Raw genomic sequence first — 26,626 nt, 5'->3', positions numbered from 1 at the left:
CCCCCCCCCCCCCCCCCCCGCCTTCCGGCGCTTCCCAGCGCCCCAGGCCCGCCCCGACGCTGGCGGTGACGGAAGCACGCCCGGGGTGACCTCACCTTCCAACATGGCGGCGGCGGTAGATTAGGGCCGCGGGTCGAAGCAGCCACCGCCGCTGGGAGACCTTGTCGGAAACGACTGCCGCCGCCGCCGCCGCCGCCGCCCCTTCCATCTCTTCTGGGGCAAGGGGCCAGGGCCAGGTGAGGGGAGTGGGGTTCTGGGCCGATAGAGTTGGGTCCTCATCCAGCTCCTCAGGCGGTTTTCACTGGGCAGGAAGGTGTCCAGAGACTGTGCCGAACCACCGCCTCCCCAGTGGTTCCGACGACGCGTGAGTGAGTGTCAGTGAGTGCGTGACTATGAGTGAGTGAAAGAGTGTGTGTGTGTGTACCGGCGCTCCTTTGCCCGAGGGTTCTCAAAGCTTGAGAGGTCCATTTCTTTGTAACCGGACCTGTCCAGCGTGGTCCCACCGCGGACGCTTGTTGAGCGGGGCTTCCTGAGAGGGCTGCCAGAGGCGGAGGAACTCGGCCCTTGCCCTACACCGCCGGTCTTCCCCCACAAAGACCTTCACGTGGAAAACCCGTGTCCATTTTTTAGGACCAGGCTGGGGATCGTGGACTTCTTTTTGTTTGAGGGAAAGGTTTCATGCGATTCGTTTAGAATGATTATAGATTATCTCTGCCAGTCCTAGTTGTTTTTTCTCACGGATTGTTAGAAATTTTTTATCCTTTATTCGCTGTTGTTCTGACACCCATCATTACTATTATTTATTTTTTAGAAAAATCTGCCTTCTTATTCTTGGAGGCAATGCAGTTCACACTAAGGCGTTTCTTCCTTTGATTTTTTTCTTCTCGCTATTCCAGGAAGATTCCAAGTTTCTTTCCTTCATAATCAGCTATGAAGGAAAACTAGACTTTTTGAGTAGAGGCTTTGACCTGGGTTGAAAATCCGGCGGATCTGGCCAGTTGTTCACACGCTCCCCGCTGGGATCTTTGGGTTAACCACTCCCCGCACCAGTATTTATTTATTTATTTAAAATAGCTATCTCACTGTCTCTATTTAAAAGTTTTAAACTGAACCGACGGTAACCCCCGCCCCTTTTTTTTGCTTTATGGTGTAAAGCAAAGCAAACATGAAGACTTTTTGCGAAATTGTCAATAAGATTTCCTCTGGAGGTCTGGTGTAAACCAGAATGTTGATCTCTGCCCTGACTTGTTGTGACCTTGGATGAGTTGCCACACCCTTCTAGTACCTTCTTTTTTTATCTCCCAGAAAATTAAGCAAATGTTTTTGTAGGTAGTAAACTATTTATACCTTATATACATAGTTGGACAAATGCACGGTGCACATTTGCACCTGCGAATTGAAACTAAGCCATTGTGAAATATTCTTCATTTGATAATAGGCCAATAAAGGGTTTGAAAATCCTTTTATTCTGATTGGCCAGGTACTATTTTCAGTATATATATATTTTTTAATGATTAATTTTCTCATGGAGGCTTGTACCCCAGTAGTTGAATTCAGTTGAAGGATATATAAAGTTGAGTCCAACCAGTTTTGCAAAGAAAAGCTGTGCGCTCTAGCACATCAGTTAATCAATACTAAATATCTCATACACTAAACTTTTAGGACAAGTAATTTGCAACAATAATCATTGTTTTAAAAATATATTTCTCTTATAAGATATTTCTCTTAAAAAATGTCTTCTGTAAGACATAGAAAACAAGTTTTAAACAATCAGTTTTGCTGACCTACTTTTTATCAGTTTTTCAGTTTCATTTTGATTCATATCTTATTCCAAGTAACTGGTCACCACGATTTCTTATTTAATATATATTACAGGGTTGAAGGGAGGGGGCTATTTTCAGAGTAGCTGATTTTTTAACACCTTGAGATATATATAGCTCACCAACTGCATGATTTAATGTTTTTTTTTAAATTGGTTTTAGTATATTCACAGAATTCGCGACCACCACAATTTTCATCACCCCCCAAAAAAACCCTGTACCCATTAGTGGTCATTCTTTATTCCCATTCTTCCTCAGCTCCCCTACCTAGGCAACCACTGACTTACTGTCTGTCTCTGTAGATTGACCAATTCTGGATATTTCATATAAACAGAATTATGCAATATGTGGTTTTTTGTGACTGACCTCTTTTACTTAACATGATGTTTTCAGGGTTCATCCATGTGTAGCATATATCAGCTCTTCTTTTTATGGCCACAATATGCCATAGTATGGATATACCAATTTTCTTTATTCATCAGTTGATGGGCAGTTATTTCCACTATTTGGCTGTTAAATATTATGCTGCCGTAACGATTCATGTGTTAATTTTTGTGTACCCATGTGTTTTCATGTCTCTGGCATATACGTGGGAGTGGGACAGAGCAACAGAATTTTATTCCTCCCTTTTATAAAGCTGTCTACACTTACATTGGGAAGCCTAATTATTGTGAAGTCAGACTGTGCCTGTGGGGAGAGTGAGGCATTCTCCGTAAGTACATTATCTTTGAATGCCAACTGCTGAGTGAAAACATTTTGGGGCAGCTCTTAAAACAAGATTGAACTAGAGTATTTCAATTAAGCATGTTTCAGTATGAAAGGGACTGTTTACACTAGAATATTTCGTGTCTGCTGAGTTTTAAAAATGACACCCTTGCCCAGTTGCATTTTGCAGCTGGGTGGGGCGAATTTTTAAAATTTCACAATTTTTATTAGGATTGTTTAATTTTACTTCTCTTAATTTAGAGAAAGTCCTAGAATTCTATAGGGACTAATAAAATATGGATCTTAAAAAATATAAGTTACTGGACTTAATGGTAATTTGTGGAACTTGAAACAAACTCCATACTCAAACCACCAGTGAGTCTTAAGACTAGAGGTCTGGTAACCCCAAAATTTTGTTAATGTTTAAAATTCCAGAGTTTTGATTTGTGGTTGTCTTATCTGTGGATTTTTATTTTTCTTTTTGTAAACTGGGATTATAGATCTGTTCATCTCTATTACTGGAGTATGTAACAGTTTTATTTTGTTATAATTTTAGTAGATGCAAATGGTCTAAAAACAAAGCTTCATGAAATAATTAAAACATGTTAAGCTGTAATGTGTTTCTGTTTTGACTCTATGGGATTAAGGAATACAATATAGCTATGGTATTCTAAAAAGTATGCCTGAAGTGGGGACTAGAAATTTCTATTTTCCGCAAGCATCCAAGGTGGTTATGATCAGAAAAGTTTGGGAAACAACTACAAAAAACTCTCATGTTGCTGCAGATTTGCTTTTCATATGAATTTAAAGTAGAATTTAATAGTGCTGCCCACCTTCTGGTTATTGTTCATAAAATGTGTTTTAATTCGTATAATACTATCAGTGCTAGCATCCTGGAATTTGCACTGGTATTCATGATAGAAATCTGGTTTAAAAAAAAAATAAAGCGAACTATTGATTGCAAATTGTGGATGTTACATTTGTTACTGAAGGATCATGGATGTTTTATTTGCGCCTGGTTTTGGAGATGCCACCAAATGAATGTATAAACATAGGATTAAGTTACCCTAAGCTTCCTCAGGCTGTCCATTTGGCTGACAACTACTTGTAACTTAATAGAGGAGCAAACTAAAGGTGTAGTAAGGCAGAGAAAGAAACAACTGGGTAACACAGATATATTCAGTGGCTTGTTAGATTTGTGCAAAAGATAGTTTTTATATTTATGTATTTATTTTCTAAATTTTTATTATTTTTATATAAGCCGTATGCCCGACACGGGGTTTGAACTCATGCCAACACTAGGATCAAAAGTTGCATGTATCAGTCACCAACTGAGCCAACCAGGCACCCCAATAGTTATTTATTTATTTATTTATTTATTTATTTATTTATTCATGAGAGACAGGCAGAGGGAGAGGGAGAAAAGGCTCCCCACACACCAGGGAGCCTGATGTGGTACTCGATCCCAGGACCCAGGGATCATGACCTGAGCCGAAGGCAAATGCTTAACCGACAGAGCCACCCAGGTGCCCCATTCCCAACAGTTTGTATATTTAAAACTATATTTAAACTTCTGGATATCAAGAGCACTTATACCTAATTTGAATTCTAAAAGAGTCTACTAGACAAAATTTAGAGTAAAAATAACTGTGTTCTTCTTATCATTTAAAAAGAAGCTTGAGATGTCTTACCTATGAAATGTACTCTGTGTTGATAAGGCAGTAGTGGGATGGACTTGAGCATTATACCCTGCTTACAGGATTTGTCTTTTTCCTTTTTTCCTTGGCGCCATTCTTAAAATTGACAAATTTGCTCTTTTCAGTAGTCTGTTCGAAAAAACACCTTGTTTGTCTACTATTTCTTCCTCCTGTTATTGTTAGTATTTTCACCTCTGTATTCTCACCCAGCACATTGCCTGACATGCAGTAAATATGCATTGAGTGTATGCAGTTAAAGGCAAAGAGTTCCGAACTGAAGACAATGTACCTAACCGAGTGATTGCAGTGTTAACTAGCCGTGTGATTTTGTGCAAATTATTTGTCTATTCTTGTTTCTCCATCAATAAAATTGAGACTGTTACCTTTTCCTTCTAGCATAGAGGATTACTATGACAACACATGGAAGAGTGCTTCAGATATAGAGGCCTCAGGCAGATGTAATTTATTTATATTTGTTCGAAATGCAAGAGCCCATTGTGCAGTATGCTGACTCCGCACTACAGAATGTTGCAAAGAAAGTGCATGCCCTCTCTTCCCAGAATACCCTTAGAGTACATGACCCTGTAGTAGTGCTGTGGAGTTTACATTTTGTGTGTTCTGTAATTTAATACAAACACACTAGATGTGTAATAGTGTTCCTAGGGTCTGTCTACCCCACCACCTGATCACAGGCGTGAACGAGCTGCTTTGTTGCTCTACACCTAGAAGCTCAAGCTAAATTAGAGGTTGGAGAGATGCTGTAAGTCTGTCATATTTAGGTCTGGTATGTTTATAACTGGATTATACAATACACATTTAAAGCCTAAAAACTGTATACTGAACTTAAATGATTGGAGTTTGTATTATCATCTTGTCCGTTAGTGTAAAATCATTGAAAAATGTTAAAATAATTGAATAGAGTATAATCATCCACTAAATATATGGTTGTGTGAATATTAATGTATACTAGAGCTGAGGCCTTTACTGCAAATAGTAAAGCGAGTCTGGAGGATGGAAAATTATGAAATCCGTGATTAAGATTGCGTTTATGCTTAGGCAATTGGGATTTGTAAGAAAATTTGAAGAGCACTAGGCTGAAAATCGAACTTGGAAATTCAGTGAACTATGCTTTTTCTATGGCATCTGGTTTGGAGAATGACTAGAATTGTCTTCAGATACAGATTTTTGATAAATACATACAGGAATGTGAATATAACAAATTTGAGAACATCGTTTTTTATTTAAAGCATTTTTCAGAATGTGAGTACTTCTTTATTCCTGTTACCAAAAACTTCTGAGATTTTGTAAAGCTGAAACTTTGTTACTGATTTGCTCTGTTCTCCCCTCTCTTTTGGAACTTCACTTCATAATTTATTCCTTGCTTTCTGTATTTATATCTCATTGGCTCCTTCTCCACTGAGTGTAAACATGCTTAAGACTCTTGTTGTGCACAAAAACAAAACAAATGAACTCTCAAACTCATCTCTCTCTCTCTGGTCTCTATTCTTTTCTTCCCATCCAACCAGGCTCTTTCTTTGAAAGAATAGACTAAAACTTCTTTCTCTCCCTTTTCACTTCCCATTCGGTTTTCAACTCCCTACCTTTTGCTATTGCCCCTGGCCAGCAGATAGAACTGGTCAGGGATCATTACCCTGGCATTTTCATTCTTTCTGGTGTGGTGTTATATTTCACACATTTCTTCACTACCTTCTTAGTAAGGTTCCTCCCCTGACTTCTGTAAACACACTCTTTCCTGTTTTTCTTCCTTCCTTTCTGACTGTTCCAATCCAGACTTGAAGGTTGCCTCTGCCAGCTTCTCATCTTTTGATGACCCCTGAAATGTTAGTTTTGCCCTGAATTCTAATGGTGTTTCTTTTTCAGATGAAACTAGTATTTCTTTTTTCTTTTTTTTTTTTTTTGAAATCAGTATTTCTTGACATATTTTTTAAAACCATGTCTCCTTTTGATAAATAAAAAATTCTCTGGCTCCTATTCTGGTGGTGGTGCTTGGGGTAGGGAGTGCTGGGTGCTTTTATTCTTCCCTCCCATCCATGTACTGAGTCAATGATATAGAGAAGATTGAAGAAAAAATAAAGAAGATTGAAGATTTGCTGAGCTTTATTTTCTATACTTTGTAATCTGAAAACAGTAGGTAATGTTTCCCTTCCCGGTGTGAAACTATCTATGGAATATGGGTTTTTCGAACTGTAATATCCATTCTCACTCCTACCTGAAATTTTGACACTTCCTACCCATTGGAAGTCACTAACTCTCCATGCGGTCTCCTTAGATAATTTCATTGACTTGTATCTATGCAGAGCACAATTTTGTATCTCCAGTCCAGAGCTTTTAGTGTAAGACCTGTTACGTCCAACTACTTGATGTACATCTTCACCTGAACAACTCCTAGGTATTTTTAAATTCAGTATGCCCCAGAGTGAACCTATTATCCTCTCCTAAACCAGCTCTCCTATATTATCTGATTTGGGAGGTAGGAGTAACATCACTTTCCCTACAGCTGCCTGGAGTACTCTTACTGAGTTAAATCTTTAAAGCTCTTAATATTTTTCCTATTTATGCCCTTCTTTCTCGTGTTCTTGCTCTAATTTATGCCTCCATACATCTCTTGTTTGGATTTCTCCAGTATTCCCCTAACTTGTGTCCTTGCCTCCAATCTCTATTCTTAATCTTCCACACCACCTCCAGGGTGATTTTTGTAGAATATAATCTGTTGATACGCTTTTCTTGCTTGAAACCTTTCAGTAGTTCCTGGTAGTGTTCTGTAGTAATTTTTAGCCTGTTTGACATCATGATCTCATTTGAGACTCTAACGAGAGAAATGGAATAATTTTTCTTTCCAGAAAAAAACGCTCATGCACAGAGAATTTGCATACAGTTTTAGGGGGTTCATTCATGAACATGGTCAAAATAATTCCTTGCTTATAGGATAAAACCTAAGCTTCCCAGAATCCCATAGTGTACAAAGCACACCAAATGCTGACTGCTGCTTACTCCTGCTGAGCCTTCCATCTTTCGATTTAGCCATGTCAAATTTCTTTAGTTTTTATGTTTCATGCTGTTTCAAAATGCTTCTGTGCTTTTTCCTGGCCTTCTTTACATCTAAAATCATCCCTGTCTCATCTCCCTATGCTGTCAGTTAGTGAATACCTACTCAATGTTCCAAGATTGGCTCAGATTTTACTTCATAAAGGCTTTCCTGATTTCTACTTTTTCCCTTTCCCAGAGAGACTTTCCTACTTCTTCTTTTGGATTGCCTTCTCCTACTTCCTGGATACTGACTTGTATCATAGAACTTTATTGTTCTGATTTACTTGCATATTTTTGTTTTCCTCTTCTTGGTCAAAAACTCCAGAAGGCGGGTGGTTTATCTTAATTACTGTCTTTGTGCCTGATGTCTGTAGAGTACCTTGTATCTTAAGAAACGTGTGTTGAATGAACACACAAAATTATCAGAAGGCATTGCCTTCTGTTTCAGTAGATATAATTACTAGGTCGATATGAGGACTTTAAAGATTTTTCTAAACTATAAATTTAGTCTAGTAATCTTCACATTAAAGTAGTGTGTTAGAATCAGGGAACTGCCTCACACATTTTAAGAAAATTAGGTTCCAGTCTTGGCCCTTGTTCCAGTTAGTTCTTGGTTGCCAACAACACAAAGTCATTCTAGCTTATTTAAATAGAAATGGGACTTACGAAAAGGGCATTGGGTAGCTCACAGAATGGATGGGAAGCTGGAAAATTAGGTTTGGGAAACAGGCAGGAACCAAGGGAGCCTTGGCTGCAGACTCAGCCGGGATCAGGCCAAGGAATAGAGAGTTAGGATACTGCTATCCAACCTGCACCTCTGCCTTTGCTGACCTAGTACCACAACCTTCTCCATGAATTATCTTTAATTTAAATGTCTTTCCACAATCTAGATCTTGGTAGGAGTCTCTGACTTGGCTGAACCTAGATCTCATACCCTACATGCCGCAGAACAGGAGAATGGGAAAGAAAAAAATCTAGCTCATTTTAGCTTTTATAGTAGGGGCTGGGAGATTTCTGTTTCCTATCGAGATTGACACAATGTTGGATGATCCCTATAAAGGAAATTGGGTTCAGATGGTAGGCAGGCAAAAAAATACAATAAAAAAGCGAAGGTTCATGACGGCATCACTGCTAGCTAGTACTTGACCGATAGGCCTCAGAAAACTTATTTTACCTCTGTGGTATCCCTTTTCATATTTGCAAATTTGAAGTTCTGCCACTATTAAATGGTAACTGTAAAAGTATCAAATATTTTGAGCTTTTTAGGAGTAAAGCACCCTGTAATTACACTGTGGGTGTGGCTTTTATTCCTGTGATGTAAGCTGTGACACTTGTTCCCTTTCTTTGGAGTATGTATTAATAATTTTGAAATACTTTCTGAAGTTGATAAACTTTTAAAGTTGAACAGAGCAGTCTAAGACCTACTGTTTGATTTAATGTATGTTTTGATATAATTTGGTAGCATTGCTCCCTGAAGATAGGAAACAATAGGGACTTTTAAATATTGCACTAGGTTTTCTTTCGATAGCCTAAGTAAACTGATAATAGCAACCATAAATGCATTTTTTAAAGAAAGTATTTAACCATTCAAAGCATATTTTTATGTTATTCCTTTTTCTCTCTTTATATAGCCACTGTTTTCTTTTGTGTATTTATTTTATTTTATTTTTATTTTTTTTTTTTAAAGATTTTATTTATTTATTCGAAAGAGATAGAGACAGCCAGCGAGAGAGGGAACACAAGCAGGGGGAGTGGGAGAGGAAGAAGCAGGCTCATAGTGGAAGAGCCTGATGTGGGGCTCGATCCCATAATGCCGGGATCACGCCCTGAGCCGAAGGCAGACGCTTAACCGCTGTGCCACCCAGGCGCCCCTCTTTTGTGTATTTTAAATTCTGCATGTGTTTTTTTCATTGTTTATCGTTCTTAGACATTTCTCTTAGTTTGCTTATAGATCTTAAATTTTGTCAGCAGTGCTTGTCTCCTTTTCATGTTGTTAGTTATCTGAATCTCTTTTTCTTTTACTGGATATTTCCCGAGATCTTAAAGCAGTTAGTGTTATTGTTGAAGTAAAAAACTAAGTTATTTGGAAACTCCTTAATAAGAATTTTTTATTTGAAACAACTATTAAGGCACATGTTAGGTAAAACAGCTACTAAGTCCATGTGAAAAGGTAAAAGTTCTAGTTGTATTAGTTAGGGTACAAGTCAGGATGCCTAAGGAAGAGATTTCATAATGAAGTGCCTTAAATGACGGTCCAGAGGGGGTTAGTCCAGGCTGGCAGGTGGCTCTTCTACACGTGGTGATTCAGGGACCCAGTTCCTTCTCTCTTGTTACTTTACCATCCCTTAAAGTGGTCTCCTTGTTTGCATGTCAGAACTGGTTGTCTTCCATATTCACATTCCAAACCATAGCAAGGAGGAAAGAGAAAATCTTTAAGGAGAGACCCACAGATTGCCCACATACCTTCCACTCATATTCCTCTGACTCAGGCTAATCATTTGGCACATTAAGCTGCTAAGGATCTGGGAAATGTGGTCTGCAGTTGTGTGGCCATGGACCTAGCTAGAATTTTGGAGGCTTTATTTTTTTAAGATTTTATTTTTAAGTAATCTCCACACCCAGCATGGGGTTTGAACTCACAACCCTGAGATCGAGAGTGGTATGCTCTACCAACTGAACCAGTCAGGTGGCCCTATTATTATTATTAAAAGAAATAAGAGAATGTAGATTGGGGTGAAGGGAAAGGTGGGGGCATAGCCAGTGTTTTTGCCACATAGGTGAAAACAGAGAAACTAGAGAGGAATAGAAGGGAAATTTGGTTTTGCTCTGAAATCTAAGTTAATAAATTCCCACTTGTAAGTAAACTAAAGTTAGAATTTTTAAAAATTACTGGGAAAAAAGTCTGAGAAATATTTATTTTGGTATTTAGTTGAATAATTACAGTCGCTGGGGAAATGTACTGGCATGTAACAAACTTTAAACTGAAAAAAAATACTTTTTATGTTTTTAGGTTTTACACATCTATAAGTAGACTTTTGGAGTTCTGGCAGCCAACTCAATGGCGTCTTCTACTACTGTGCCTCTAGGATTTCACTATGAAACAAAGTATGTTGTTCTCAGCTACTTGGGACTCCTCTCTCAGGAGAAGCTACAAGAGCAACATCTTTCCACGCCCCAAGGTATTGTCTTTGGCTCATGGTGGTTATATTAAGTGGTAGTAATTACTTCACGTATATAAAAATACATATATCTAAATAATTTGTATCTGTGATTATAAGAGCAAATAATACTAATAATCTTTTAAAGAATAACCACTCACTCCATCCCTTCCCACCCCCTGATCCATTCCCAGAAGACTTTTAATGCTTTTTTTTTTTTTTTTAAGATTTTACTTATTTATTTGAGACAGAAAGCAAGAGCAGAGGGGAAGGGCAGAGGGAGAGGGAGAGAGAATCTTGAGCATGCTACATGCCCAGCATGGAGCCTGCCTCTGGGCTCAGTTCCAGGACCCTGAGATCATGACCTGAGCCGAAATTGAGTGTCGGAGGCTTAACTGATTGAGCCACCCAGGTGCCCCCTGGTGTATTCTGTTTTTAAATATTGAATCATATTTTAAGTACCCCAAGGTAGATTGCTATTTTAACAAAATTATATCAAAATAACTTTTTTCTTTTAAGATTTTTATTTGTTTACTTGACAGAACAGGAGCGAGCACAAGTAGGGGGAGTGGCAGAGAGATAGGGAGAAGCAGGCTCCCCGCTGAGCAGGGAGCCCGATTTGGGGCCTGATCCCAGGATCATGACCTGAGCCGAAAGCAGATGCCCAACTGACTGAGCCACCCAGGTGCCCTGTCAAAATAACTTTAAGAATTCCTAAGAGATACCATTTATTTATTTATCTACTTATTTTTTAAGATTTTATTTCTTTACTTGACACACAGAGAGAAAGAGAGAGAGAGAGCACAAGCAAGGGGAGTGGAAGGCAGAGGGAGAGGGAGAAGCAGACTCCCCGCTGAGCAAGGAGCCCAATGCAGGGCTCAAATCCAGGACCTTGGGATCATGACCTGAGCCAAAGGCAGACACTTAATTGACTGAGCCACCCAGGCACCCCTAATTTATAATTTATAACCAAACTTACAGAACATATTTTACTTTCTTTTTTTCTTTTGTTTTAAGATTTATTCATTTATTTGAGAGAGAGAGAGTAAGTGGAGGGGAGCAGAGGGAGAGGGAGAGCTGCAGACTCCCTGATGAGCTCAGAACCCAATGTGGGGTCTCAAGCCCATGACCCTGAGATCATGACTTGAGCCAAAATCAAGGGCTGGATGCTCAACCTACTGAGCTACCCAGGTGCCCCTTACTTTCTGATTTTCTAATCTTTATCAATATACATAGTTTTTATGTAGTTATAATCAATTATTTGTGATTTTATTTCACTGTTTTTCTTTAAAGATTTTATTTATTTGACAGAGAAAGAGAGAGTGCTCTCAAGAGCACAAGCAACAGGGAGGAGCAGAGGGAGAGGGAGAGGGAGAGGGAGAAGCAGTCTCCCTCTTAGCAGGGAGCCCGATGTGGGGCTTGATCTGATCAAGGACCCTGAGATCATGACCTGAGCCAAAGGCAGACATTTAACTGACTGAGCCACCCAGGTGCCCCTCTCAATTTTTTTTTTGTTTATTTAAGTACTGTCTACACCCAGTGTGGGGCTCAAACTCATGACCCTGAGATCAAGAACCACATGCTCCACTTAGCCAGCCAGGTTCCCTTCACTCAGTTTTATTTTAATAAATGTTTACATGTGTCTGTATTTCATCTCCTTCATATTGTATGTCTAAATGTTTCCAATTTTTTAAAAAAGATTTTATTTTATTTATTTATTTTTTTAAAGATATATTTATTGAGAGAGAGAGAGTGCTCGTGCATGAGCGGGAGGGGCAGAGGGAGAGGGAGAGAGAATCTCAAGCAGACTCCTCTCTGAGTGTGGAGCCCAATGTGGGGCATGATCCCATGACCCTGAGATCATGACCTGAGCCGAAACCAAGAGTCACACTCAACTGACTGTGCCACCCAGGCATCCCTAAAGATTTTATTTATTTAGTTATTTAGTTAGTTAGTATTTTAAAGATTTTATATATTTGACAGAGACACAGCGAGAGAGGGAACACAAGCAGGGGGAGTGGGAAAGGGAGAAGCAGGCTGCCCGCTGAGCAGGGAGCCTGATGCGGGGCTCGATCCGAGGACCCTGGGATCATGACCTGAGCTGAAGGCAGACACTTAACTACTGAGCCACCCAGGCGTCCCCCTAAAGATTTTATTTTTAAGCAATCTCTACACCTAACATGGGGCTCAAACTCACAACCCCGAGATCAAGGTCTCATGCTCCACTGACTGAGCCAGCCAGGTGCCCCTGTTTCTAGTTCTTTTAAAAATCAGTAGCAGTGCTATAAAATATTTGATTTGCCATAAAAACCTTTTCTCCTAGGTCACTGGTAGTAGGGCTTTCATTGAAAAAGTCAGTTAAAGGGGGAATCATAAATGAAGTTATTATAAGAAATTTTAATTGAAAATGTTAATAAATGTACATTTACTTGGCAATTTTGATAGAGGGTCAGGACTTTTAAAAAAAAATATGGGTCTGTTGATTAGAATTCCAAGTCATCATGGGGCACCTGGGTGGCTCAGTCATTAAGCGTCTGCCTTCAGCTCAGGGCGTGATCCCAGAGTCCTGGGATCGAGCCCCACATCAGGCTCCTCCGCTGGGAGCCTGCTTCTTCCTCTCCCACTCCCCTGCTGTGTTCCCTCTCTCGCTGGCTGGCTCTCTCTCTCTGTCAAATAAATAAATAAAATCTTAAAAAAAAAAAAGAATTCCATGTCCTCGTTCTATATCTATTCTAGATATAGAATAACCATATCTATTACCTCTATCTTCCGATTTGTTTAAAGCAGAGCTAGAACATAAAGACACTTATAAAACAGTCTGAAGAGTCATTCTAGATATTTATGATTTCCCCCCAGTCTTTTACAGTTGTTTCTCTCACACCTAATTTGATACGGTATTTTTAGAACAATTTTCTAAAACATTTAACTTTCATAGAAGTGTCACGTCTCTTTGCATGATCATTTTTCAGTGATATCTATGATTTTAAATAAATTATACAATTTGATCCACAAGTCCAACTTTTGTAAACAGGTTGGGAGAAAATAACTGATTCTTGGTAAGCATTTAACTTACTCCAGCGTGCTAGAAAGTAGTCTACTGGTTGTGTGTGTTTCGCTTGCTGCAGGCATACTCAGTATGTTTATATTGAGGTCGTAGTGGGTTACTTCTTTCTACAAATCACTTCAGTGGAGTTTAGTTAAGAATGCTCTTATATATTGCTTTTTTTTTTTCCATTTATTTACTTTTCCTGAATCATCTAGAGTCAAACTAGTGGATCAAAGAGTAATAATATTTTTATGAGGAGCTTGTCGTTTAAAATAAATATGTGATAGGGTACGTGGGTGGCTCAGTCAGTTAAGCATCTGACTCTTGATTTCAACTCAGGTCATGGTCTCAGGGTTGTTCTCTCTCTCTCTCTCCCTCTGCCCCTCCCCCCTCCTCTCTCTCTCTCAAAAAAAAAATTACAATTAAACATGTGCCCTCTAAACTGTCAACCATGCAGCCTATCTTTTTTTTTTTTTACACATTTTTTTCTTTTTTTAAAAACTTTTTAAAAGATTTTATTTATTTATTTGACAGAGAGAGAGAGACAGCCAGCGAGAGAGGGGTCACAAGCAGGGGGAGTGGGAGAGGAAGAAGCAGGCTTCCAGTGGAGCAGGGAGCCCGATGTAGGGCTCGATGCCAGGACCCTATGATCACACCCTGAGCTGAAGGCAGACGCTTAATGACTGAGCCACCCAGGCGCCCCTACACATTGTTTTAAAAACTAGTTATAGGAGGGAGTTAAGATGGCGGAGGAGTAGGGGACCCCTTTTTCAGCCGGTCCCCTGAGTCGAGTTGGATAGGTACCAGACCAGCCTGAACATCCACGGAATCAGCCTGAGACACAGGAAGATACATCTGGATCTCTACAAATGAACATCTCCAGCGCTGAGTTTTGAGGTACGAAGCGGGGAGCCGTGAAACCGTGCACAGATATCGGAAGATAAACGGAAGGGGGACGGAGCCGCCGCGTTCGGGCGCTGGGAAGCGGTAGCCACCTGCACGGAGGAGCGGGCGCACTCGCGGACCGGATCCCGCGAGACAGCAGCCTGAGACCGTGATCCGGGGAACACGCGCCACCAGACTGAAAACCGGAGCTCCGGTGTGCTCACTGGAACCAGACTGAGTCCAGGAGTGCGTGGGGGCGGCTGGCGGTGTTAGAAACACAAAGGATAGAGACGCGGTGGCCCTGGAAGTGAAGGCTGGGACGCCGGGTATGGGGCGCACATCCCGGGACGCTGCAGGGTTGAGCAGCACCAACAGAAACAGAGTTAAAGTGGCCAGAACATCAGTGGAGAACGGTCCGCAATCCCTCTGCTCTGAGACAGAGGCTGAGATTCGGCCACTGCTGCTCTGACTCTCAGAAGAGGCACAGCAAACTGCCAGGGAAAGCTGCCAGAGAACAAAAGCCTAGAAAGACCGGCTCACAGTGTGCCCATCCCCATTCCCCCCTCACAGGGGACACGGAGACTCTACTCAAACAGGATTGCCTGAGTATCGTCGCGGCAGGCCCCTCCCCCAGAACACAGAAGGCAGGCTGAAATATCAAGAAGCCCACATCCCTAAGATCCCTATAAAACAAGGGCACATGGCCTGGGTCCCGGTCAATAATTTGGGCTCTGGACAACCCTGCACCCTCTCCTCATCAGAATGACGAGAAGGAGAAATCCCCCCCAGCAAAGAAAAGACAATGAGTTTGTGGCCTCTGCCACAGAACTTATGGATATGGATATAACCAAATTATCAGAAATGGAATTCAGAGTAACAATGGTCAAGATGATTTGTAGACTTGAAAAAAATATTGACAAAATTGTTAATGAGAACATAGAATCTCTAAGGGCAGAAATGTGAGCGAATCTGGCAGAAATTAAAAATTCTAGGAGCCAAATGCAGTCAAAACTAGAGGCTCTGTTGGCCAGGGTGAATGAGGCAGAAGGACGTATCAGCGAATTGGAAGATGGGTTAGTAGAGGAAAAAGCTAAAAGAGAATCTGGACTCAAAAAAATCCACACACAGGAATGTAGGTTACGGGAAATGACTGACTCAATAAAACGTTCCAGTGTCAGAATCATCGGCATTCCTGAGGACGTAGAGAAAAACAGAGGTCTAGAAGAGATATTTGAACAAATTGTAGCTGAAAACTTCCCTAATCTAGCAAGGGAAACAAACATTCGTGTCCAAGAGGCAGAGAGGACCCCTTCCAAGCTCAACCACGACAAACCCACGCCACGTCACGTCATAGTGCATTTCGCAAATATTAGATGCAAGGATACAGTATTGAAAGCGGCCAGGGCAAAGAAATTTCTCACGTACCAAGGCAAAGATATCAGAATTACGTCAGACCTGTCTACACAGACCTGGAATGAGAGAAAGGGTTGGGGGAGCATATTTAAAGCTCTTTCAGAGAAAAACATGCAGCCAAGGATCCTTTATCCAGCAAGGCTGTCATTCAGAATTGATGGAGAAATAAAGACATTTCAGAATCGCCAGTCACTAACCAATTTTGTAACCACGAAACCAGCCCTACAGGAGATATTACGGGGGGTTCTATAAAAGTAAAAAGGCCCCAAGAGTGATACAGAACAGAAAGTCACAGCCAATACAAACAAAGACTTTACTGGCAACATGGCAACATTAAAATCATATCTCTCAGTAATCAGTCTTAATGTAAATGGTTTGAACCATCCCATAAAACGCCACAGGGTTGCAGATTGGATAAAAAGAAATGACCCATCCATTTGCTGTCTACAAGAGACTCATTTCGAACCCAAAGATGCATTCAGACTGAGAGTAAGGGGATGGAGTACCATCTTTCATGCAAATGGACCTCAAAAGAAAGCTGGGGTAGCAATTCTCATATCAGATAAATTGGATTTTAAACTACAGACTATAGTTAGAGACGCAGAAGGGCACTATATTATTCTTAAGGGAAGTATTCAACAAGTGGATATGACAATTATAAATATATATGCCCCCAACAGGGGAGCAGCAAGATACACAAGCCAACTCTTAACCAGAATAAAGAGACATATAAATAAAAATACATTAATAGTAGGGGACCTCAACACTCCACTATCAGAAATAGACAGAACACCCTGGCAAAAACTAAGCAAAGAATCAAAGGCTTTGAATGCCATACTCGACGAGTTGGACCTCATAGATATATATAGAACACTACACCCCAGAACCAAAGAATACTCATTCTATTCTAATGCCCATGGAACATTCTCAAGAATAGACCATGTTCTGGGACACAAAACAGGTCTCAACCGATACCAAAAGATTGAAATTATCCCCTGCATATTCTCAGACCACAACGCTCTGAAATTGGAACTCAACCACAAGGAAAAATTTGGAAGAAACTCAAACACTTGGAGACTAAGAACCATCCTGCTCAGGAATGACTCGATAAACCAGGAAATCAAAAACCAGTTTAAACAATTTATGGAGACCAACGAGAATGAAAACACAACGGTCCAAAACCTATGGGATACTGCAAAGGCAGTCCTAAGGGGGAAATACATAGCCATCCAAGCCTCACTCAAAAGAATAGAAAAATCTAAAATGCAGTTTTTATATTCTCACCTCAAGCAGCTGGAACAGCAACAGAGGGACAGGCCTAATCCACGCACGAAGAAGCAGCTGACCAAGATTAGAGCAGAAATCAATGAATTAGAAACCAGGAGTACAGTAGAGCAGATCAACAGAACTAGAAGCTGGTTCTTTGAGAGAATCAATAAAATTGACAGACCACTGGCAAGACTTATCCAGAAGAATAGAGAAAGGACCCAAATGAGTAAGATCATGAATGAAAAAGAAGAGGTCACAACCAACACCAGTGAAATTGGAAGGATTACTAGAAGCGTAAAAGCTTTATGCCAATAAATTAAGCAATCTGGTAGAGATGGAGGCCTTCCTGGAAACCTATAAACTACCAAGACTGAAACAGGAAGAAATTGATTTTTTAAACAGGCCAATTAATTATGAAGAGATTGAGTCAGTGATAAACAACCTTCCAAATAACACAACTCCAGGCCTGGACGGTTTTCCTGGGGAATTCTACCAAACATTCAAAGAAGAAATAATACCTATTCTCCTAAAGCTATTTCAAAAAATAGAAACAGAAGGCAAGCTACCAAACTCATTCTATGAGGCCAATATTACCTTGATCCCCAAACCAGGCAAAGACCCCATCAAAAAGGAGAATTACAGACCGATTTCCCTAATGAATATGGATACCAAAATCCTCAACAAGATCCTGGCTAATAGAATCCAACAGTACATTAAAAGGTATATCCATCATGACCAAGTGCGATTCATCCCTGAGATGCAAGGGTGGTTCAACATTTGCAAATTGATCAGGGTCTTAGATTTTATCCAGAAAGAAAAATTCAGAAATCATATGATTCTCTCAATAGATGCAGAAAAAGCATTTGACAAAATACAACAGCATCCTCTCCTGATTAAAACCCTTCAGAGTGTAGGGGTAGAGGATACATTCCTCAATCTCATAAAAACCATCTATTAAAAGCCTACAGCAAATATCATTCTCAATTTGGAAAAGCTGGAAGCCTCTCCCTTAAGATCAGGAACACGACAAGGATGCCCACTCTCACCACTATTATTCAACATAGTACTAGAAGTCCTTGCAACAGCAGTCAGACAACAAGAAGGGGTAAAAGGTATCCACATTGGCAAAGAAGAAGTCAAAATCTCTCCACAGATGACATGATACTCTATATGGAAAACCCAAAAGAATCCACTCCCAAACTATTAGAAGTTATAGAGCAATTCAGTAATTGGCAGGACACAAAATCAATGCTCAGAAATCAGTTGCATTTCTATACATGAATAACGAGACCGAAGAAAGAGAAATTAGGGAATCCATCCCATTTACAATAGCATCAAAAACCATACGTTACCTTGGAATTAACCAGAGACGTAAAGGACCTATATTCTAGAAACTACAAATCACTCTTGAAAGACATTGAGGAAGACTCAAAAAGATGGGAAAATATTCCATGCTCATGGATTGGAAGATTTAACATAGTTAAAATGTCCATGCTACCCAGAGCAATCTACACTTTCAGTGCTATCCCAATCAAAATACCGATGACATTTTTCAAAGAACTGCAACAAATAGTCCTGAAATTTGTATGGACCCAGAAAAGGCCCCGAATCGCCAAGGGACTGTTGAAAAGGAAAAACAAAGCTGGGGGCATCACAATGCTGGATTTCGAGCTGTACTACAAAGCTGTGATCACAAAGACAGCATGGTACTGGCACAAAAACAGACACATAGACCAATGGAACAGAATAGAGAACCCAGAAATGGACCCTTGGCTCTTTGGGCAACTAATCTTTGACAAAGCAGGAAAAAACATCCAGTGGAAAAAAGACAGTCTCTTCAATATATGGTGCTGGGAAAATTGGACAGCTACATGCAAAAGAATGAAACTTGACCACTCTGTCACACCATACACAAAGATAAACTCCAAATGGATGAAAGACCTCGATGTGAGACAGGAATCCATCAAAATCCTAGAGGAGAACAGAGGCAGCACTCTCTACGACATTGGCCAAAGCAACCTTTTTCATGACACATCTCCAAAGGCAAGAGAAACAAAAGATAAAATGAACTTGTGGGACTTCATCAAGATAAAAAGCTTCTGCACAGCCAAGGAAACAGTCAAAAAAACTAAGAGGCAGCCCATGGAATGGGAGAATATATTTGCAAATGACGCTACAGATAAAAGACTGGTATCCAAGATCTACAAAGAACTTCTCAAACTCAATACACGAGAAACAAATAAATCAAAAAATGGGCAGAAGATATGAACAGACACTTTTCCAATGAAGACATACAAATGGCTAACAGACACATGAAAAAGTTTTCAACATCATTAGCCATCAGGAAAATTCAAATCAAAACCACACTAAGATTCCACCTTAAGCCAGTTAGAATGGCAAAAATTAACAAGGCAAGAAACAACAATTGCTGGAGAGGATGTGGAGAAAGGGGATCCCTCCTACATTGTTGGTGGGAATGCAAGTTGGTACAGCCACTCTGGAAAACAGTGTGGAGGTCCCTTAAAAAGTTAAAAATTGAGCTACCCTATGATCCAGCCATTGCATTACTGGGTATTTACCCCAAAGATACAGACGTAGTGACGAGAAGGGCCATATGCACCCCAATGTTCATAGCAGCTCTGTCCACAATAGCTAAATCGTGGAAGGAGCCGAGATGCCTTGCAACAGATTAAGAAGTTCTGGTCCATATATACAATGGAATATTACTCAGCTATCAGAAAGAACGAGTTCTCAACATTTGCTGCAACATGTACGGGACTGGAGGAGATAATGCTAAGTGAAATAAGTCAAGCAGAGAAAGACAATTATATGATTTCTCTCATCTATGGAACATAAGAACTAGGAAAATCGGTAGGGGAAGAAAGGGATAAAGAAAGGGAGGGTAATCAGAAGGGGGAATGAAGCATGAGAGACTATGGACTCTGAGAAACAAACTGAGGGCTTCAGAGGGAGGGGGTGGGGGAATGGGATAGACTGGTGATGGGTAGTAAGGAGGGCACGTATTGCATGGTGCACTGGGTGTTATACGCAACTAATGAATCATCGAACTTTACATCAGAAACCATGGATGTACTGTACAGTGACTAACGTAATAAAAAAACATTAAAAAAAAGCTAGTTATAACTTCTGAAAGTGCTGGATTCCATTGTTTTAAGACTCAGGTGTTTAGACTCTGTGGACATGTACCATAATAGACTTCCAGGGCTTCCAACCAAGTAGTTGTGTTGATAGTGAATAACGTATAAATGGTTAGCGCACTTGAAGTAGAAATTGTATCTGGACCAACATTTTGCTTTGGGGCGAAGATTCCGGGAATTAATTTTATGAAACACATGTGGTTTTTATTTATTCATTTATTTGTGAGAGAGAGGGAGCACAAGCAAGTGTGGGGAGCGGTGGTGGGGGAGGGAGAGAGACAAGTAGACTCTGCACTGAGTGTGGAGCCCAACTAAGGGCTTGATCTCAGGACCCTGAAATCACCATCTGAGCTGAAACCAAGAGTTGGACTGAGCCAACTGACTGAGCCACTGAGGCACCCCAGAAACGTAGGTGTTTTTTTTTTTTTTAAGATTTTATTTATTTATTTGACAGAGATAGAGACAGCCAGCGAGAGAGGGAACACAGGCAGGGGGAGTGGGAGAGGAAGAAGCAGGCTCATAGTGGAGGAGCCTGATGTGGGGCTTGATCCCATAACGCCGGGATCACGCCCTGAGCCGAAGGCAGACGCCCAAGGACTGCACCACTCAGGCGCCCCACATATGTGGTTTTTATACTTTAACCTCCTAGAATTCCATAGATGCCAAAACTGGATATTAAGACTTAGTAGATTAGAGCAAGATAATGTTTTACTATTCCAGCCTAGGAAACACCAGGAGTGTTACATGATAGCACTGGTTCACCCTACCTCTAACTGCCATGGGGTAATATGAGGAGCCCACCTGATGGCATTTTATGTAGTGGGTTGTACTGCATCTGAGGGACCCAGTACTAAGGGCTTAGCACCTTTTGTAGCAAAACAGTAAGCAAATCAGTGACCCTGTTTGAAAGAGTAAGCAGTCACTTTGTGGTCATTTTGACCTACCAAATTGCCTTCATTACTAGTTATAAAAATGGCTTAGAGTCAGAGGATTGTTAGGCCTTCAGTTTGTCATTCTCAGCAAGGACATATAGGGATCCTTGCGATCCATTACAGGCCGTTGCTCCCAACAGTCTACCCTTCAAAATTAGATGCAGAGATATTCATCGACATCCATTCAGTTTGTCTCGTACGACACTTGATTAAGGCGATTATAAACAGAATCCCAATTAGCAGGATGAAACCATTCTGCAGTGTTGATCTCAGCCATCTGCCTCAGGATCCCAGATTCTGCTAAGTGAGTAAGTCCCAGAGGGGACTAGTAGGTATTTTCAGATAACCACTTAGTTTCCTTTCCTTAGCATGTATGGATTGTTCCACCTAACCAGTAGTATTAATCCAACTCAATAGGAGGTGTTGGCAACCATACAAACTCCTCTCTGTTCAGCCAGAATATGGTCCAAAGCCAGTCTTGTACCCAGTATAATCCATGCAAGGGCATTTAGACAGATCTGCTGATGTGCTGTAGGGCTTGTGACATCTCATTGCTGTGGTAGCTAAAGTTAAGGATAGGTTACTGATTATTTGTGGGGCATGACCTCCATTATCAGGGAACAATACTTGCTCTGCTGTATGGAACCAGGAGTCAGTTTATCCCTGGGTAGGTCCCCAGTTTTCTTTACCTGGGGACCTAAAAAGAAGAATGCAGTCCAAGGAGCATTGTCATTGACTCTCAGGAACATTATCCATGGCAGGGTGAGCAAGCAGTAGGCCTTGTAATTTTAGATTTAGTTATTAAGAAACATTTTTAAGTCTGCAGTGGAAAGTAATTTCCAAAGCTGATTATTTAGTAATAGTGGTTGAAGGTGGCTCTTCCTATTGAGAAAAGTTTCAGTCTCATTCTTGAGCTCAATTGCAGCAAAACACTTGCACTGCTTAGCATTGAACTGGTGATAGGGTATGTTAAGATATTCACCTTCTGGGGCACCTGGGTGGCTCAGTCGATTAAGCATCTGCCTTTGGCTCAGGTCATGATCCCTGGATCTTGGGATCGATCCCCGCATCAGGCTGCTTGCTCAGCAGGGAGCCTGCTTCTCCCTCTCCATCTGCCTGCTGCTCCCCCTACTTGTGCTCTCTCTGTCTGTCAAATAAATAAATAAAATCTTTAAAAAAAAAGATATTCAGCTTTTTTTTTTTCTTTAAGATTTTATTTATTTGACAGAGGGAAAGAGAAAGAGCACAAGCATGGGGAGTGGCAGCAGAGGGAGAAGCAGGCTCCCGGCTGAACAGGGAGCCCGACTCGGGACTTGATCCCAGGAACTTGGGAGTATGACTGGAGGTGCCCCCCTTCTATTTCTGACAAAAATTCATGGAACTGATGGTAATTAAGTCCATGACAGCAAATGAAGTTCACTGTTGAAACTCCTGGTTCCTGGGGCACCTGGGTGACTCAGTTGGTTAAGCGTTTGCTTTTGGGGGGCGCCTGGGTGGCTCAGTTGTTAAGCGCTGCCTTCGGCTCAGGGCATGGTCCCAGAGTCCTGGGATCGAGTCCCACATCAGGCTTCTCCGCTGGGAGCCTGCTTCTTCCTCTCCCACTCCCCCTGCTTGTGTTCCTTCTCTCGCTGGCTGCCTCTCTCTCTGTCAAATAAATAAATAAAATCTTAAAAAAAAAAAAAAAAGCGTTTGCTTTTGGCCCAGGCATGATTGATTCCAGGGTCCTGGGATCGAGCTCCACATTGGGCTCCCTTTGCAGCAGGGGGTCTGCTCCCTCTCCCTCTGCCCCTCCTCCCTACTTGTATTCTCTCTCTCTCAAATAAATAAATAAAATCTTAAAACAACAACAACAACAAAACTCCTGCTTCTTTATCATGAGATAGATTCAGATATTTTCCAGAGTACGTGCTGATGAATACTTATGTGAATAACCATAAGTTTTGAATACTTTACATTTTCACAATCTCTGTCAAGCTAATTTTGTCAAACAAGAAGCCTTTTTATGTTGCACACGTATTTTGCCATTATTGGTAACACATCTTAGCAGATTCCACTTTGGGTTGTAGTGAATTAGTGTTCTCTCAATTTTTTGGAAAATATTCTCACCCATAATTATTCTGTGTAGGCATGCCAGCTCTTCAGTCACTTCAAACTCGGCGTGCACTTCTTGAATAAACAACAGCTGAGTAGTTTCAGACACCTGTCAGTGCATTAAGAGCCAAAGAAAACCACTCAAAATTGTTTGCCTTGTATTTCAATTGACTATTGATATTGTTCCCATTGTCTTCAACTCGTTGAGCAAATATTCTCTCCAAAAGACTAATAATCTTTAACTTTTATTTTTTTATGACACATCTCGTTAGCTGCTTTAGCTGAACACAATTTAATTAACTTGACATTAGTAAATGGCTTTCCTTGCTTGACTGACAGCTAAGCCATGTAGAAACTTACTTTGGTTGCAGCCTCATTTTCATTTTTTATTTTTATGAAGAAATTCTATGATAAGTTCCATTTTAAATTTTCTAATTTTTCTGACTTGCTTTCCTCTAAGTTGGGAATATTCTGATGAGTCTGGTAATATCAGTGTATATCGTGTACTTCTGGCATAGCTATAATGTCATTGCATAGTAAGTATAATGCTTTGCCATCTAATTTGATAACAAAATAATCCTTAAAAGCAGGATATTCGAAGTCCACGTTTTAATTTTTTTTCTTATTTTGACATGATGGGTATACACAGGTAGATAAAAGTTGAAGTATAGCTGTATGGATGGCCACTGAAATGCCGTGTGGTTATAATTGTGCCACCGCACTATGCAATGCGCTACGCAACAGTGTGAAGCTGTGAGGACACCACACACAGACTCTGTCGCAACCATCCATTTCTGCCATTGCAGCACAAAGCAACCATAGATAATACATGAGTGAGTGAGTGTGGCTATATTCCAGTTAAATTTTATTTATGGGGACTAGATTTCCTATAATTTTTATGTCATGAAATATTAATCTTTTTATTTTTTTCAATCATTTAAAAATGTAAAAATCATTCTTGGCTCGTGGGCTGTAGAAAAACATGCAGCAGGCCAGATGTGGCCCATGGGTTATAGTTTGCTGACACCTGATATCAGTGTGGGGAACCTTATTTTTCTCATTATTATTGAGGAGGACAATCCATTTATGCACAAAACTAAATGCTGTTATTGTTTATATTAAACCCAGTTCTATGTCCTTGTCACTTCCATTCTTTAATCATATTTCTTTTTTTATTAAAATGCTTTTAATATATATGAAAGTATTTAGAAAAGTAAAAAAATAGAAGAAAGTAAGAAGAAAAATTCTGTAATCCAGTATTTAAAATGATGAAATGTTAACATTTTTTTCCATTTGTATAGGAACATATAAATTTGAATTTATGGTTTATAAAAATGAGGTGGTACGTATGCCATTTGGTAATATTTAAAAATTTTTTGGTAACATTTTAAAAACTAACAACATATTTAGGGGCGCCTGGGTGGCTCACTCAGTTAAGCCTCTGCCTTAGGCTCAGGTCATGATTTTGGGGTCCGGGGATCCAGCCCCATGTCGGGCTCTCGACTCAGCAGAAAGTCTCCTTCTCCCTCTCACTCTGCCTCTGTGCTCTCCCTCTCTCTCCCTCTCTCTCAAATAAAGAAATAAAATCTTAAAAAAAAACCCACAAAATAAATAAATAATTTTAAAAAATTGACAACATGTTTGAACATCTGCCTAGGTCAATGAATAAATGTCTGTAGTCTCCTGCGTTAGGACATTTAGGGTATTCATCAGCCTTTTTTGGAATGGGCACATGAGAATCCTTTAATGAGCTCACAAATTCCTTAAAAGTTTTCCTTTTCAGTTTCCGGTTTCATTTACTTTTCCAAAACCTTCTTCTGATTAGTTGTAGCCTGATGGGTTTGGAAAAGTGCTGTGTAATAGAACTTTGTGCAGTGATGAATGTGTTGTGTACCTGTTCCGTCCAGTATTGTAGTCACAGGTCACAGCAGATAGTTGAATACTCGAAATATGACTAGTGGCAGTAAGGAGCTGAATTTTTAACTTTATTTAATTTCTATTTAAACTTTAAAAAGCTGCATGCAGCTAGTGACTAGTGCATTATTAGACACCCAGGTCTAGAAGTCAGGTTTTTGTTTTCCCCTCTAAGCCGGCCCCTGTATTTATAATAATTTGTTCACAATACCACCAGCTACCCAGGCTTGAAACATAGAAGTCATTCTTTAGCTCTTTTTTCTGCTTCCTGCCCTCTTTCTTTCTTTTTCTTTTTCTTCTTTTAGTAATCTCTACACCCAACCTGGGGCTTGAACTCGCAACTCTGGAAATCAAGAGTCACATGCTGTACCGACTGAGCCAGTCAGGGGCCCCTCTTGCCCCCTTTCTTTGTCAGTTGTTACTAACTGTCCCAATTTTGTGACATTCTCCCATTATCCTACAGGTCCTGCCTCAAATTATTGCAAATGTCTCCTAATTTTTCTCCCTTACTTTATGTCTTCTCCATCATGCATTTTGCATGCTACAAGCATATTGAGCTTCCTAACATTGCCTCTTACATTAGAAACCCACAGTTATTCCCTACCCCTAAGGCTACTTTACAAAACTTTCATTGGTTTCTGTGATCTGGTCCCAGTACCTATTGCATCTGATGTGTCTTACTGTTTTGTATATTGTTTTATTTTATTTTTATTTTTATCTTTAATTTTTAGAGAGAGCTTGGGAGCCAAGGGGGAGGAGAGACAGAGGGAATCTTAAGCAGGGGAAGAGAGAATTTTAAGCAGGCTCCCTGCCCGGAGCAGCACAGAGCTGACACAGGGCTCGATCTCACGAACCTGAGATCATGACCTTAGCCAAAATCAAGAGTTGGACACTTAAAACGACTGAGCCACCCAGACCCTCCTACTGTTTTGTATTTTAAACAAGCCATGCTTATTACTCAAACTGAGCTGCTCTAGGATGGTACATTCCTGTGATAGCAATTACTAATGTTCATCCATATCTAAGTCTTATCTCCTTGCTGGGAGCATGAGAAAATTGCATTTAGGGAAGGCCAGGTGACGGGTCCTAGCCAATGAAATATGAGTGGTGTGATTTGTGTCCCTTCTAGGCTGTGGCATTTAAGAAGAAAGACTGACTTCTTAGAGGGAAAAATTAGGTTCTTACTGCTATCTTTGCTACTTTACTACCCTATTTGTTATCTAAAATGTGATGTAGAGCTCATTCTCCTGCCAAATAGGATCTGTGGTAGCATCCATCCATTGGTGTGATGTGGGTAGGGTTTGGTTTCAAGTTCATGAAGCAGTAAGCAGGAGAAGGAGAGATTAAGGGAGGTGACCCAATTCATGACACAAGATTTTTGTCACATTGAATGTTTTTCATTTTTTCCTGAGTCATGTGCTGATTATAGACTTTTCCATAAATAGTCAACTCTACACTTTTCCAGAGCTAGCCAACTCTTCCAGACAGTG

The 26,626-nt window shown here is 40.4% G+C and overlaps 1 protein-coding gene across 1 annotated transcript in view; it reads left to right on the top strand.

Moving 5' to 3' along the window:
* The first annotated feature begins 79 nt into the window (after window positions 1-79).
* The window catches only part of BCL2L13 (BCL2 like 13), an 89,269-nt gene continuing 62,722 nt past the window's right edge, over window positions 80-26,626 (top strand). The window contains exons 1-2 of the mRNA XM_040641970.1: window positions 80-236; window positions 10,281-10,449. Coding sequence (XP_040497904.1) covers window positions 10,329-10,449 — 121 coding nt within the window. The 5' untranslated portion in view covers window positions 80-236; window positions 10,281-10,328. The remainder of the gene's footprint in view (window positions 237-10,280; window positions 10,450-26,626) is intronic.

This window comes from Ursus maritimus, unplaced genomic scaffold (assembly GCF_017311325.1).
Source record: "Ursus maritimus isolate PB19 unplaced genomic scaffold, ASM1731132v1 scaffold_26, whole genome shotgun sequence".
NCBI classification, from domain to species: domain Eukaryota; kingdom Metazoa; phylum Chordata; class Mammalia; order Carnivora; family Ursidae; genus Ursus; species Ursus maritimus.
Note: the sequence above shows the minus strand (reverse complement) of the source record. Positions and strands in the feature narration are given on the sequence as shown.